This window comes from Hemiscyllium ocellatum, chromosome 18 (genome assembly GCF_020745735.1).
Source record: "Hemiscyllium ocellatum isolate sHemOce1 chromosome 18, sHemOce1.pat.X.cur, whole genome shotgun sequence".
NCBI classification, from domain to species: Eukaryota; Metazoa; Chordata; class Chondrichthyes; order Orectolobiformes; family Hemiscylliidae; genus Hemiscyllium; species Hemiscyllium ocellatum.
Window position 1 is genome coordinate 60,203,287 of NC_083418.1, and position 16,485 is coordinate 60,219,771.

Consider the following 16,485-nt stretch of genomic DNA (forward strand, 5'->3'; position numbering starts at 1 on the left):
GTTTTTCTGGCAGGTGGATTGAGAAATTTAGGATCATTGACATTATCTGCAAGAGTGTAGGATTCAATAAAACTTTTCAAAAGAAATATAATAAGAGATATGGATAGAAATTTGGAAAAATATTCTAAGCCTGTTTTCACACTATAAGTAATCTAATCTAAAAGTAAGTCTATTGGGAACGAACAGCAGAGTTGGACAAATTAGATTGGTCTTTTATAGACCTGATGGAAAGAGTGCCTCTTTGAGATATGTTGGACAAAACAGTCTCCTGTAGGATTTTGAGAATTTAAAAATAGTCATTAGTAATGGGATTAATAAAAACTCTTTAAATGTTGTTCAAGCTGCATAACTTAAACATGCTTCACACACTACACAATAACTAGGTTTCAAGTTGTTATGATAACATTTTCCACAGAAGAGCTAGCCCTGGGATCTGTTAAATTTAAGCAGTCTATAATTAGTAATATTCAGAAATAGCTTGAAATTGGGTTAGTAGTGCACTAGTGTTTCGTTCGCATCTGCAGGTTAAGATTCCATTCAATATTTGGTGAAGATGGCAGTCAGGGTTGTGCATGCTTTGGTTTTATGTTAGCATGATGCAGGTATTGCTTATAGAACATCGAAATCACTGTTTAAGGAATATATGTATGAACCTCGTTCGCACAAGTACTTGACAACAGATGATGACAATACTTGAATTTTGAGTTAAGAGGACATGAGGATAATATAAAATAATAATGTTGCTTTGATCTCAAGAAAAATGGCCATCTTATGTTTTTAAGTGTGGAAATACAGTCAACTCAACAAATATATTAAATTTTGTCATATGGATCTGAAATTTCATAGAAGGGAATTTATGTCCCATAACAATGAGATAAAGATTTTTTAGTTCTGTCTTTAGTGATTCCAAATTTATAGTATGCATTGTCAGACTTAAAAATAAATTTCAATTCAACATGGTATTGTCTGAATGTAGACTAAATATTGCAAGAGTCTGACAGAAAAAGAAAATTGCCTAACATACAACATCAGTTTGATTTAAAATTAATCATAGTGGTTGAAGTTTTATTTTTAAAAAATTATCACATTGAGAAATATGCTAATAAGAATAGATTTTTTAGAGTCAGAGTTGTACAGTACAGAAATAGACCCTTTGGTCTAACTTGTCCATGCCGACCAAGTATCCTAAATTAATCTAATCTTGTCCCATTTGCCAACATTTGGCTCATATCCCTCTAAACCCTTCCTATTCATGCACCAATCCAGATGCCTTTTAAATGTAATTATACCAGTCTCCACCACTTCCTCTGGCAGTCCTTTTGCTATTGATGTCTACAGACTAAATTAATATTTTTTAGCACTGTTTGTTTGCTGATGTCAAGTTGCCTTTAAAAAGCAAAATGGCTGTGACTCCTGCCAATAACTTGAACTAAAAGCCAGTGCTGTTGACACAATGATTATCTGTTCACATAGCACTCGAACTGGAAGTAATGCACCTGTTGTCTCTACCTGGCTGTGCTGCTAACTGCATCTTTTGGTGGCTAGCTAACCACTTGGAGAATGAGGTGAAAGGTGAGGTACCATTGGTTCTTTGAGTGCTCTATTTGGTTCAACAATTATTAATTCAGCTTAGGGATACTTTGGCTGTCCAGTGACATAAACGTTTAAGTATGAAGTGATTACGCAGCACAGGGCCTGTCACTGCATGGGGTGTGAGGGTGTCTTCTGCGATTGTGGTCACAAAAAAAAACACAACCTTACAATCCCAATTTTACCCAGTGTTGTTAACCACTTTTCTCCATCCATTGATACTACTAGACTTCTGCAGATATTGGAAATACTCAACTTTGTTTGTCTGCCTCTGTGGACAGTCTGTGACCTTTCTTCAGAACTGGTCAAATTAGAAATGTAATAGGTTTTGAGTAATTGAAAGATTCGGTAGGAAAAAGAACAATTCTTTAAAATTGATGTAATTACTATAGCTGAAAGTAATTCTTTAAAAAGGTGAGATGGAGGAGACTTTAAGTGCCAAAATGTGGTCATGGTCCAAGGCTGAAAGGAGTGGCCTTGAAGGGAGAAAGAAAGAATGTCTAGAGATGTGAATGGCAAGATACTGAAAGTTGCCATCTGATAGCAAAGGAAAAGAATAGAGAACGAGATCTGTAAGGTTGAGCTTCTGATATTGAACAGGAAGAGTGTGTAGGAGAAAGTGAGGACTTCAGATGCTGGAGATCAGAGTTGAGAGTGTGTTGCTAGGAAAACACAGCAGGTCAGGCAGCATCCGAGGAGCAGGAAAATCGATGTTTCGGGTATAAGCCCTTCATTCCTGATGAAGGGCTTGTGCCTGAAACGTCGATTTTCCTGCTCCTCAGATGCTGCCTGACCTCCTGTGCTTTCCCAACTACACACGGGAACAATGTGTCACATTATTAACAAGGAGTGCATTTAAACAATAGTTCAGTAAAATATGCTTATTTGGCCTTGGAACACGCTGGCAAGTACTTTTAATTGGAAAACTGTTGACTAAAACTCAGAGCTTCTCTGTTAATTTTTCAGTTGTCATGGCTTTTTTTTATAGTACTGACACCTTGAGAGCAAATTGAGGACAGTGGGAGTTTTCATTTCATTTTTCACCGCTGTTCCTACTATTACCTAATATTGACTGTGGCGAAATTTAGCACAGATGGAGATTATATCCTGGTGTCAAATGGGGCCTTTATGCCTGCCTGGAACACTATGACAAAGCTTGTACTTGATGTTTTTCAGTTACCTGGCAACATAAATGCTAACAGATGGTGCCACTGACATTTTATCTGGTGTCTTTCACATCTCACTTGGCATGGAGAGTGATTGTGATCTCTTTAATTTCACATTTTATTTAAAATACTGTGGTTATGATCAAAGAAAAACCTTGTCCCCTACATGAATTTGTATGTTAAATATCTATAAAATAGGAAAGAACATAGGCTGATCACTGGAATAATTTATTTTCCACAAACCCAAAAGTGAACATGTGAAAAGTGGGAGGAAGAATACAAAATTGTGGTTAAGGACAATAAAGAATAAATTCAGACCAGTAGCTCCTGTCATATTTGTGCTCATGTATGAACTACTATAAACTTTAAAATAGAGGAAGAGAAGCAATCAATTTGAATCATTAGTGTAGCTGAAAGCTATTTTTACTTTTCTATTTGGTCATCTTGGTGAATTTTATGCTTTGCACAATGTGTAAGCCTCAAGTATTTTAATGTAGACACCACTCACTGACATGTAGAGATGTCACTGTTTGCACTTGTCTTTTGCGTTCATGTTCAGTGTACTGTACTACCTTTATAAATGTGAATGTTTTGAAAAAAATACATTTATTTCCTGTGGTGATGTTCAGCCTGCAGTTGCTATTGAATCCAAGTACACTTATTAGCATCAGGCCACCACCTTTACTGCCCCACCTATGCACACAGTTTCAAAATTTGGTCGTCTTTAGTGAAATTGACTTTTATTTCCTGAATAGTCCTATAACACAACGGTATTCTGATTTTTCTACTATTCATTTGTGCAACGTTACTGCCTGGGCCAGAATTTATTGTCCAACCCCAGTTGCCCTTGAGAAGGTGATGATAAATTGCCACCTTGAATCACTGCAGTCTGTTTGCCCAAGGTAGGCCAGCATTGCCATTAGGGAGGGATTTCCAGAATGTTGACCCAATAACACTAAAGGAATGGCAATTGTGTTTTCAACTGCGGATTGAGTGGCTTGAGGGTGAACCTGCAGGTGATGGTGTTCCTATGTATCTGTTGCCCTTATCCTTCTATATGGTATTGATGGTGGGTTTGGAGCGTGCTGTCTAAAGACCGTTTGGGAAGTTCTGTAGTACATCTGATAGATGGTACATACTGTGGCTTCGGAGCTTGGTGTTAAAGGGAAGAATGCTGGTAAATGTGTCAATCAGAAAGGCTGCTTTGTCCTGAGTGGTATCAAGCGTTAAGTGTTGGGTACTCTCCTCTAGACAAGTGGGGAGTATTCGATCATTCTCCTGACTTGCACCTTGTCGATGACACAAGTTTTTTTTTGGAATCAGGATGAGAGTTACTTGCTGTGGGATTTCTGATCTCTGACCTGCTCTTGTGGCTACAGTACTTGTATGGTTTAGTCCAGTGCAATTTCTCATTTATATTATTCTCCAGAATGTTAGTGGGTAATTCAGTAATCTTGATGCCTTTGGATGTCAAGCAATAGTGGTTAGATTCTCCCTCTTACTGAGCTGGGTTATGGCTGGCATTTATATGGCATGAATGTTACTTGTGAGCCCAAATCTGGATATTGTCCAGGCCTTTCTGCATTTGGTTAAAAATCACACAACACCAGGTTAATGCAACAGGTTTAATTGGAAGCACACTAGCTTTCGGAGCGATGCTCCTTCGTCAGGTGATAGCTGATCAGCGTCGTTCAAAAAGCTAGTGTGCTTCCAATTAAACCTGTTGGACTATAACCTGGTGTTGTGATTTTTAACTTGTACGCCCCAGTCCAACACTGGCATCTCCAAATCATTTCTGCATTTGGGCATGGACTGCTTCAGTAGCTGACAAATCAAAAATGCTGTGGAACATTGTGTGCAGTCATCAGTGAAGATCCCCACTTCTAAAGTTATGGGAGGTGAATCAATTTGCTGGGGTACCATTTTCAGATCCAAATACACCTCCTTGGGTGTATTAATTCCCGTCATTATTAGATTCTATGGCCAACACATATGAAATAATGAGTAGAATTAGATTGTGTAACCTTTGGAGAATAAATTAGTCCAGACTGGACTGAGTAGTGAATAGTCTGGCAACTCTTCTCTTTGCATAATATGGAGCTGCTCTGCATTTAGTTTACAAAACACCTCCTAATTCATATGTAATTTACAATATACTTTCACAAATATTCATTGTTTTATTTTCAATAAAACATGTTATTTTGTCCTGTTAGCTGAAGCAATTTAAAATGTTGTCGTAGTTAAAACAGCCTCTGATGAAAATAGAGATTTGGTGATTGTATTTTTTTTAATTAAGACTTTTTCTACCAGGAATTTGAAGATGCATTGCTGGTCAGTAACTGGGATTTCTTGGAGGACCTAGTTTCCAAGCTGCTTCGAGGATGTTACCAACGCAAAGATATTAGGTCAGTGGTGTGGCAAGTGTTGCATACTTCATTAATTGTTATTAGATATTTTAAACTGTTCAGTTGTACTTCATGTCAGGATAATCAAGTTTATTACTATTGCAATAAAAGAGAGATGTTAGAATTACAGGCAATCTGTGCTGGTGCAACAATGTTGGACTGCCTCTGATGTTTGAATTTTAGCAACTGGCTACTTAAGATATGGACTCTTATTGTCATTCCTTTTTCCCCCCCCTCAGTTGAAGCATAACCCTCCCGACACAGTATAGTTTTACCTCCATCTTTATTTTGGGCCCTGGAGGGAGACAGAACGATCGCCCATGTGCACAGTGACATGAGTTCACAGTCTTCTCTGGAATAGCAGTTTCTTAATGAATTATATAGTCATTTTACAGGGAGGAGCATCCAGACAAGGCAACATACATATTGACTGGGTGACCATTATAATCAGCGAGTGTCAATAGCAAAGACTAAGCCATCTGATGTTAAACAATGAATGATCTTAGCCTTAACTGGTTTGACATAATGAATACTTTTCACCTTGTAAAACTGACCTTACAAACTGAATGCTTCCAATATTGTTAAATGGCACTACATAATGAATGCTTTTCCACCATTGTTAACTGCAAGTTCTTATTTGATCTGCATCGTGTTCAGCTGAACCTGTTCAGTTTCACAAAACTCAGAACTTAATTCTTTCCCTACCTGCTCATATCCAATACACATTCTCATTCACTCCTTTTATCAGTTCATGATATTCACCTGATACGGCACTGCCATAAGACTCTGATAGCCTGTATTTAAGCAAGTTATTGATGCACAACATGCAGCGATTATAACAACAAACATTATTAGTCCATTGTAGTAAATAGAATTTGAAAATCCTCCCCTATGGAAAATGGAAGCGAATTGGCTATGTTAGGGCAGCACAGTGACTCAGTGGTTAGCACTGCTGCCTCACAGCGCCAGGGTTTGATTCCAGCCTTGGGCGATTGTCTGTGTGGCATTTGCACATTCTCCCTAGTGCTCCAGTTTCCTCCCACAGTCCAAAGATGTGCAAGTCAGGTGAATTGGCCATGCTAAATTGCTCGTAATGTTAGGTGCATTAGTCAGTGGGAAATGGGTCTGGATGGGTTACTCTTTGGATGGTCGGTGTGGACTTGTTAGGCAGAGGGGTCTGTTTCCACACTGTAGGGAATCTAATTTAAAATCACCAGTAAAGTTCTTAAATCCGCAGTCCTTAGTGACCACTCCATCCCCTCCAGGTTGAGTGATAACGAGCTAGTTTTCCAAAATCTCCTTTAGTAAAGTCCAACCTGGTAACAAAATTCAGTCTGCCCTTGTGCCTCACTCCTTGGAGAAATCTGAATTCTTGGATAAAGACAGTTAAATGCTTTACAAAGCTGATGAGACTTCCATCCTTCCGGAAATGCTTCAGGTGGAGGATACCAGTGTATTTGAATGCGCAGCAGCAGCAGGCTAGGTGAATGCAGCATTCTTTGCTGCTTCTGCTCCTCCTCTGCTGTTAAACGTAACAAAGCCAACTGGCTGTTGTGATAGCTTAATAAGTGAACATTCATATCACTTAAATGATTGAAGGACAAAGCGAAGCTCATGTGGTTTGATATCCATAGGAAGGCCACTGACAAAAAGCGTACCAACCTCTACTTTGTTGTTAGCTTCTTCACTTTTCATGCTCATTCATGACTGGGGAGCTGATTGAATGAATACATTGGATCGAGTTGTGGAGAGATGGGCGGTGGGTGATGGTCTGAAGGCATGCTTTATCTGTGAATGGAGAAACTCCAGAGAAGATGTTAGCTGCTGAAAGCATCTTTGCATTTCCTCTTTCATTCCTTCCTTGCCAAGGTGGTTATCAGTATGAAAACAGTCACACGTTTAACTACACTAAATTTTGTCTGCCTATTTCAGCATTCTTTGAATTCTTGAAGCCTATTACTCCGTTCACTATTTATGACCTAATCAAGTTTTATGCAATCCATAAGCTTCTAAATTGTGCTGCCTAAACAATTCAGTCAATTATAAACAGCAATCAGTGGTCCTAAAATCAAACCCTCGGGGAACCCCATTCAGGCTATTCGGAAATTATTTTCCTTTAAGAAATTAATACTTGGCTAACGTGAAAGCTGTCAGGAAAGGTATTTCAAAAGTCTGGAAAAGCAAGAAAATAACAGTGTTTGCTGTGCTTTAGCAATTGAAGAGGCAGTTTCAGTTCAGATTTAAATCTCAAATATTCATGGGAAACAAATGCAGAATATATAAAAATGTTCTCCAAATGAAACTTCCTAAATAAAACAGTCAGAATTACAATGGCAAGTTTGGTACAGATCAACATGCTTTGACTTTGCAATATGAAGGAGGCCAAAGAAGTCTTAACGATAATTAACAGAACTGAAACAGCTCAGCCTCATCTTCTAATATTCTCAGAAATCTTAATAAAACATCAAACTAAAAATGCACTCTTTGTGAACATTCTACATTAAAAACATAGCAGCAAAGATATTATAATACAATATTGTCATCTGGCTAAAGCATGATCACTGACCCAACTTTTTTTTAAACAGACATTGTAGAATTTGAAACAAATCAGGAGCTCATGGCACTCAATCAATTTGCTTTAAGGTTACAAGTTTGATCATTTTAAAAAGGACATAATGTTGTACAGTTTCAATGTAAAAACAAAATCTGCCCCATTACATAGCCCACAAAACACATTGAATTGAGATCCTGATTCAAACAAGGCAAAACAATTACTTCAAAGGATTTTCCGAACCAGTATTTTAACAAACCAAAATTTTTAAACCTCAAACATTCTCAGCATGGCTCAATTTACATCGAAACTTTCCTTTTTCAACCCAAGTATTAATACAACCTTAATTTCAGCGCTTTCTTTTTTTTTGCATTCTCTCACTGAAATTACGCTCGTAACAAGAGAAACCCCTCGCAATCCACAATCCAAGCCACACTCTTCCCCCAGAACAAAGACTCTCAGAGCCTCATGTATCGCCACTAGGGAACTTTAACTCCTTTCTCACTTGACTCCTCATGGGAGCTCGAACCTTGCTTAAACACAGAGGTCAAATCCCAGCACAGCACGGAGGACTTGAAACTCACTTAAACCCACCCACTAGTCTCGAACTCCAATACCACGCAGAGGACTCTAACCTCAATCAAACCTACCTCGGGAGGACATGAACCCCAGTACTACACAGAGGACTCGAATCTGAATTAAACCCACCTCAAGGGACTTGAACAGCAGTACCCACTCAGAGGACTCAAACCTCAACCAAACCCTTGAAGAATACAATCCGATAATCTAAAAGTAAAGTAACTGGAATAACGTGAAAAAAATTGTTTTCACTGCATCATTGTTCTGCAGTCTCCAGATTTAAATTTTGTTATCTTACTTTGTATACTTTTGATATTGTTTTGCGTTGTATTGAAAGAATTGGGTGAAAAAAATTAAAGTAATGAAATGAATTGTGTGTAATCATAAACACTAAGACAATTATAACTTTAGGCTTTATCGTCAGATTGTCTAAAATCTAATAGAAGTACTTACTATGTTCCACCTGCCAAAGCAATCAAATGCTTAGCGCAAGGTAACTGTTTTGGGAGAGAACATTTTCTGCCATGTCACTAAGCACACCTCCATAATTTTTAATTACAGTAGTTATACTTTTGAGCTGTAATTTAGAATGCTATATGAAGATTGATGTAAAGTTGTAAGACTACTGTCAGCAACTTAATTGAAGCTTTTTTTAACATTATAACGGGTGATCAACCATGTTCATTTTTTGGTCATCTTTTATGGGGCTAGTTGAGCAAATTTACATGAATAGAAATAAAACATGTTCAGATTTTTGCAGATCTAATTGAGTGAAGCAATGTATTGGAACTCTCAAGTTACCAGCAAAAGGAAGTTGAAGAACATGCATTATCGACTTCAGTACAGCATAAAATAGTGGTGTGCGAACAACACAGCTGAACTCCGTTTCATAATTCCAGTGCTAGGCCCATTGCTGTGAATATCAAAATTGTGAGGTTATCGGCCTCAACCTCCCTACCATGCACTGCATTGCAGTACCCCCACAGCCCTTTGGGTGAGAAACGTTTTTTTCTCAAATTCCCTCGAATCCTCCTACCTTTTATCTTAAAAGCGTTACCTTGTTTGACCTTTCAACTCGGGAACAGCTGCTTTCTGTCCAACATGTCCCTTATAATCTAGGTGTCATCTCTGCATCCCCCACCCCCCCAATCCTTCAGTAGTCCAAAGGCAACAGCCTGAGTTTATCTAGTCTTTCTTCAGAGCTAAAGTGCTCCATCCTTGGCGACATCCTGTAAATCTACTCTGCAACCTTTCCAGTGCAATCATATCCTTCCTGTCATGTAATCAGAATTGCACACAGTACTCCAGTTGTGGCCTAACCAAAGTTCTGTATAGCTCCATCATAACCTCCCTGTTTTCACAACCTCTGTTTCATATGCCTTCTTAATTATCACATCAACCTGACCTGCCACTTTCAGTAATTCCAAGATCTCTGTTTCTCTGAGCTTCCATGTGTCCCATTGTTCAATGAGTACTATCGTCTTGTTACTTCTTCCAAAGTGCATAATACTTTTATAGTGAAGGCGTGAAATTTTCACATATCCCATAAACTCTTAACATCTTAACCCAGAGATTATGTTGTGTGATAATTAGTGTCATAGAGTCAGTGATGTCCAGCATGGAAACAGATCCTTTGGTCCAATTTGTCCATTTGACCAGATATCCTAAATAAATCTAATCCCATTTGCCAGCATTTGGCTCACATCCCTCTAAACCCTTCCTATTCATATACACGTTCACATGCCTTTTAAATGTTGTGATTATACCAGTTTCCACCATTATTTCTGGCAGTTCATTCCATACACTGACCATCCTCTGTGTGGAAAAAGTTGCCCCTTAGGTCCCTTTTAAATCTTTCCCCTCTCACCTTAAACCTATGACCCCAAGTCTTGGACTGCTCCATCCTAAAGAAAAGACCTTGTCTATTTACCCTATCTATGATTTTATAAATCTCTGTAAGGTCATCCCTCTACCTCTGACGCTCGGGGGGGAAAACAGCCCCAGCGTATTCAACCTCTCCCTATAGCTCATCTTCCAACCTTGGCAGCATCCTTGTAAATCTTTTCTGAACCTTTTCAATTTTCACAACATCCTATTGATTTAGCATCTCTCCCATTTCAGTGTTCCCCACTATTGACTCTTCAGTTTCATCTTCCAAGGGACCAACACTCACCTGAGCAACTTGCTTCTCTTTTATACCTATAGAAGCTTTTGCTATCCTTCTTGATATTTTGTATTAGTTTCTTTTGTAATTTACCTTAGCTCTGTTAATTAATTTTTTAGTACCACTTTGTTTATGTTTGAAAGTTTCCCAATCTTCCAGCCAGCCACTAGTCTTTGCATTTTGGTATACCTTAGTATTTTTGACTTAATATTGTCCTTGACCATCACATTTAGTCATAGATGTTTTTAAACCCCCTTATTATCTTTCTTTATCATGGGACATACTTTAGTTGTGAGGAATTGAGTAGCTCCTTAAACATCTGCCACTGCTCATCCACTGTCTTACCTTTTTAGCCTTCCTGCCCAACCTACTTGGGCCAAATCTGTCCTCATACCTATGTAATTTCCTTTGTTTAATTTCAGAGCACTACTTTCCCATCTCCAAACTGAAGTTTGACTCCCTACAGGATTCTTAATTATGATGTCATCAATTAATCTCTCCACATTACACAAAACCAAATCTAGAGTAGCCTGCTCCCTGGTTGGTTCCACAACGTACTGCTCCAAGAAACAATCTCTCATACATTCAATGAACTCTGCCTCGAGGCTACCCTTGCTAATTTGATTTTTTCCAATAGATGTGCATGTTAAAATCACCCATGGTTATTGCTGTACCTTTCTTACAAGTCTGCAGTATTTCCTGGTTTATCCTGTGCCACACTGCAGAACGTCTCTTTGGGGACCTATAGATTACTCCTATCAAGTACTACTTCCTTTTGATTTTGATTCACCCATTGAGAAACTTACAATCAAAATGAATTGCTGAGTTTGTACAGCACTAGATTAGGTGTTAAGTAAATTGTGCAACTTCTGGGGGAGTGACGAGATAGTCCATCTGTGTCAATTCAAATAGACCACTTATTAAAGTAGTGCAGGTACTGGTTTCCTATATATAATCATACTCTAACGGGAAACTGGGCTCAGAAGAATTAAAGCGCACCTTAAATACCTTGCAGAGTAATGCAGTCACTATTTCTAAAGCTCCATTGCATTATGTTAAGAATGAAAAATGAAAACGTAGCTGGAAACATGAAATTATTGAGAGATTGATAAAATAAGTGAATGGGCAAAGCTGTTGTATGAATTTAAATGTAGGCAAATAATCAACAGAGTACTTTCTAAATGGTAACAAACATGAAACAGTGAAGTTCCCAAAATATTTGGAGTTTCAGGTGTGTAGGTAATTGAATTGCTATATGTTGGTATAGAAAGTAAATTGGCTAATAAGTACTGGCATTTATATTTATGGGCTAGCAATTAGACCAAGCTAGAATTATTGAGAGTTATGCTGGGCGTCACATTTTGGGACAGATATATTGGCTGGAGGGAATATACTAAGGTCACCATCGTCCCAGAGGATAAGAAAATTGCTCTCCTGTCAAAGAGAGACAGTTGGTGATGGTAAACCTGAGGGTCGTCATGCCTTCGGTGAAGGGAAGAGGTTGACAAGGAGAGTCCTTCACGGCAGCCTCAGTTGCTGTGGGAATTGAAACGACACTGCATTACAAACTAATCACCCAGCCAACTGAGCTAACCAGCCTCTGGAATACAGAATACACTACCAAGCTAGTATTGTTTTTCACAATAGCAAAGTCGTGATTTAATCCAAATTATAAAATATTAAGGGGTACAGATACAGATGATGGAGAGAAACATACTTTTACTTGTTGGACAGTCTGGAGCAATGCTTCCCAACTTCATACTGTGGTCCCCAAGTTTAATACTTTGTATGTAGTTTGCTCACTGGAGTGAAGGTTCAGTGATAGGGAAAAGAGAGTAAAGGCTATTTGGGGAATAGTAAAATTAAATCCACTAGAGTACAGGTACGAAAAAGTAGCACTTTGCAGACTCCACTGGTGGCAGAGATTGGGCCTCGAAGCTCACAGTTAATCCCAGGTCTGTCAATTTGCTTCTGCTCCACTATCAAAAATCGTATGACACCATAAGGTAGAGGCAGAAGTAGGCCATTTAGCCCATTGAATCTGCTCCGCCATTGTGAGACCTTGGCTGATCTTACAATCCTCAACTCCACTTTCCTGTCTTTCATATGTAATCCTTGATTCCCTTGCTGATTTAAAAATCTGTCTATCTCAGCTGTGAATGTTCTTAACCCGAGCCTTGCCAGCCCTCTGTGGCAAAGAATTCCACTGATTCACTAATCTCAAAGAGAAGAAGTGTCTCCTCACCTCCACCTTTAAATATGCAGCCCATTTTTTTAGATGTACAAAAATTGGGGGCATGTTGACTGTGGTTAGCACTGCTGCCTCATAGTAGCAGAGATTTAAGTTTGATGCCACCTTCCTTCCAGTGAGTGTCTGTCTGTGGAGTTTGCACATTTGCCCTGTGTCTGTGAGGGTTTCCTCCAGGTGCTTCCCATCTCCCCCCCCCCCCCCCCCCCCCCCCCCCACCCCACATGCCCTGGTTTTCCCCCACAGGCCAGCGGTGTGCAGGTTAGATGGATTGGCCATGCTGCATTGCCCATACTGTCCAGGGATGTGTAGGCTAGATGGATTAGTCATGGGTAATGCAGGGTTGCAAGGATGGGGGCGGGGGGAATGCTCTTTGGTGGGTAGGTTTGGACTTGATGGGCCAGATTCCACTCTGTTGGGATTCTGATTCTATGCCTTCTGATCAAAGATTCTCCCCAAAGGGGAAACACCCTTTCCACATTGACCTTTTAAGGTCCCTGAAGAATTCTATGTTTCAGTAAGGTTATCTGTCATTTTTCTAAATTCCGATGAATAACTCAGAACCCAGTTTACTCATGTTCTCCTCATAGGTTAGTACCCCCACACCTGATTGTTTAGTGAACCGTATCTGGATTGCCACCAATGCCAGGATATCTTTCCTTCGATAAGATCCCAAAATGTTCACAGTACTCCAGCTTGGTCTTACTAGTACCCTGTATTGTTTTATACTCCATTCCCTTTGAAGTAAAGGCCAACATTCTATCTGCCTTTCCTATCAGCTGCTGAACATAAATGTCAGGATTTGTGGTTCACAAGGACTCTCAAATTTGTCTCTTCTGTAGCTCTCTGAAATCTTTCTTTATTTAAGTAATATTCAGTTCCCCTCGTCATCCTGCCAAAGTGCATAATGTCACATTTTCCCATATTATAATCCATCTGCCCCATTTTGCCTATTGGTTTAACCTGTCTATATACTTCTGCAGATGTTGTCATCCTCCTCATTCACCTGCCCTAAATTTGTATCATCACAATAATGCGCTCACTTCTGTCATCCTTGTCTGTTATAAAAAATAATTGTGTTCCAGTACTGATTCTTTTGGCACTCTACTAGCTACTGGTTGGCACCCTGCAACTGCAACTCCCCTTCCAATATTCTCAATTTTCTCTTCTCTTTTAATTAGCCAATCCTCTAATCATGCTAATATATGACCGCCAACAGGAGCCATTATCTTCCAGAGAAGGCTTGTGTGTGGTGACTTATCAAATGCCTTTTGAAAATCCAAATAGATTAAATGCGCTGCTTTCCCTTTATTCTGCTTGTAATCTCTTCAAAGAATTCTAATAAATTTGTCAAGCGTGATTTTCCCCTTCATGAAGCCATGCTGATGCTGCTTGACTCTAATGTGTAACTGTAAATGCTGTGCTATTGCATCATTTATTGTAGACTTTACCATTTTCCCAATAACAGATATAAACTACCCTATAGTAACCTGTTCTTTGTCTTTCCCTTTTTTAAATAAAGGGGTTACATTGGCAGTTTTCTAATTCTGTAGGACTTTCCCAGAATCTAAGGATACCTGGAAGATTGCCACCAGCGAATCTGCTATTTCTGTTGCTGCTTTCTTTAATATCCTAGGATGCAGCCCATTATGTTCTGGTAACTTATCCATGTTTAGCCACCTTTGTTTCCCTAGTACCTTTTCCATAGTCATGCTTATTGTATTTATTTCCTGTCCTCCTCTTGCCCCTTGATTATTTAGGAATTTTGAAATGCTATTATATCTTTACTTTGCAGCAAATACTTATTCAATGTCTCTGCCATGTCCTGGCTCCCCTCTATTTTCCAATCTGTGGGCATTTTGGCTTCTCCCATTATTATAAAATAAAAGAAGTTCTTGCTGTCTGTCTTAATATTACTTGCAACATTATCTTCAAAGTTTATCTTCCCATTTTGTCAGTTGTCTTTTATAATCTTACAGCATGGAAACTGACCCTTTAGTACAACTAGTCCATGCTGACCATGTTCCTAATCCTACTTATCTGCATTTGGCCCATATCCCTCCAAACCTTTCCTATTCATGTACTTATCGAAATGTCTTTTAAATATTGTAACTGACCTGCATTCTCCACTTCCTCTGACAGTTCATTCTACACATGAATCTCTGTGTAAAAGAGCTACCCCATATGCCCTTTTATAAACTTTCTCCTCTTAGCTTAAAAAATATGCCCCCAGGTTTGAACTGACCCATCATCTTGAACAAACTCTCGCCGATCACCTTATGTACACCCCTTGTGAATTTATATACTTCTATTAGGTCACCCCTTTGCCTCCTGTGCTCCAGTGAAAAATGTCCCAGCTGATCCAGCCTATTTTTATAATTCTCCATTCTGGCAATATGCTAGTAAATCTTTTCTGAACCCACTCCAATTTAATAACAGCCTTCCTATAGCAGGGCGACCAGAATTGCACACAATGTTCCAGAAGAAGCCTCATCAACATTCTGTTCAAGCTCAACATGACATCCCAACTCCTATACTCAAAAGTTCAAGCAATGAACGAAACTGTTCTAAAAGCCTTAACTGTCTTGTCCACATGTGACACATATTTAAAAGATTTATGAACCTAAACCCCAAGTATCTCTTCAACAATATTAGCCAAAGCCTTACCATTAAGTGTATAAGTCCTGGCCATGTTTGTTTTACCAAAGTGTAAAACCTTGTATTTATTTAAATTAAACTCCATCTGCCATTCTTCAGCCCATTGATCCAATTAATCAAGATCACTTAAAACTCTTAGATAACATTCACTAAACCACCAATCTTAGTGCCTTCCACAAAATTACTAACCATGCCTCCTGTATTCTCATCTAATTTGTTTATATAAATGACCAGCATAGGTGGATCCAGTACCAATTCTTGTGGAACGCTGCTGGTCTCAAACCTCCAGTGCAAAAAACAACCCTCCATCACCACCTTCTGTCTCCTACCATCAAGCCCATTTTGTATCCAGTTGGCAATCTCATCCTGAATCTCATGTGAACTAACTTTAGTAATTAATCTACCATGTGGAATCTTGTCAAATTCATTACTGGAATCCATGTAAATAACATCTTCTGCTCTGCACTCATCAGTCTTTTGGGTTGATTTTTAAAACTTACCTAATACACTGTAATACTTCCCAATACTTCCTACAAATCTTTGCCAGTCTTTACAGTACAGGAACAGGCCATTCGACCCATTGTGTCTGTACAGGCTCCCAAAACCACTATCCAGCCCTTTCTCTGTAGCCCTCTAAATTCACCTCTTTCAAATCTATATCTAGCTCTCTGTTGAGACCTTGTATGGAATCTCTGCCACTCTCCCAAATCCTAACAATTAAAGAAGTTTCTCATCCTCTCACTCCTAGCTCTCTCACTGACAATTTTGAACTTATGACCTTTAGTTACTGACGTACCAACTACTACTTTACCCTGACAAAAGTGTTCATAATTTTGAACGGCGAGGTCACCTCTTAGTTTTCTCTGCTCCAACGAGAATAAGCCCAATTTCTCTAATCTTTGCTTGTATCTAAAATCCCTCAATCCTGGTATCATTCTAGGAAATCTACTTTGCAGTCTCTCCAGAACTTTAACATCCTTCCTTTATCCCGTATTATGGCCTCCATCAGTTTGCCCACTATTGACATCAAGTTGGCAAGTCTGTCGTTTCCTGGATTATCCTTTGCCTTTTTCTTAAACAGCAATATTACATTTGCAGTCCTCCTGACTAATCCTGTGTTCAAA

At 39.0% G+C, this 16,485-nt stretch overlaps 1 protein-coding gene across 4 annotated transcripts in view; it reads left to right on the forward strand.

Moving 5' to 3' along the window:
* The window catches only part of LOC132824484 (bromodomain-containing protein DDB_G0280777-like), a 90,043-nt gene that overhangs the window by 22,138 nt on the left and 51,420 nt on the right, over nt 1–16,485 (forward strand). For all 4 annotated transcript variants that reach the window (XM_060839063.1, XM_060839060.1, XM_060839062.1 and 1 more), the window contains exon 2: nt 5,067–5,161. In XM_060839063.1, the coding sequence (XP_060695046.1) occupies nt 5,067–5,161 (95 nt within the window). The remainder of the gene's footprint in view (nt 1–5,066; nt 5,162–16,485) is intronic.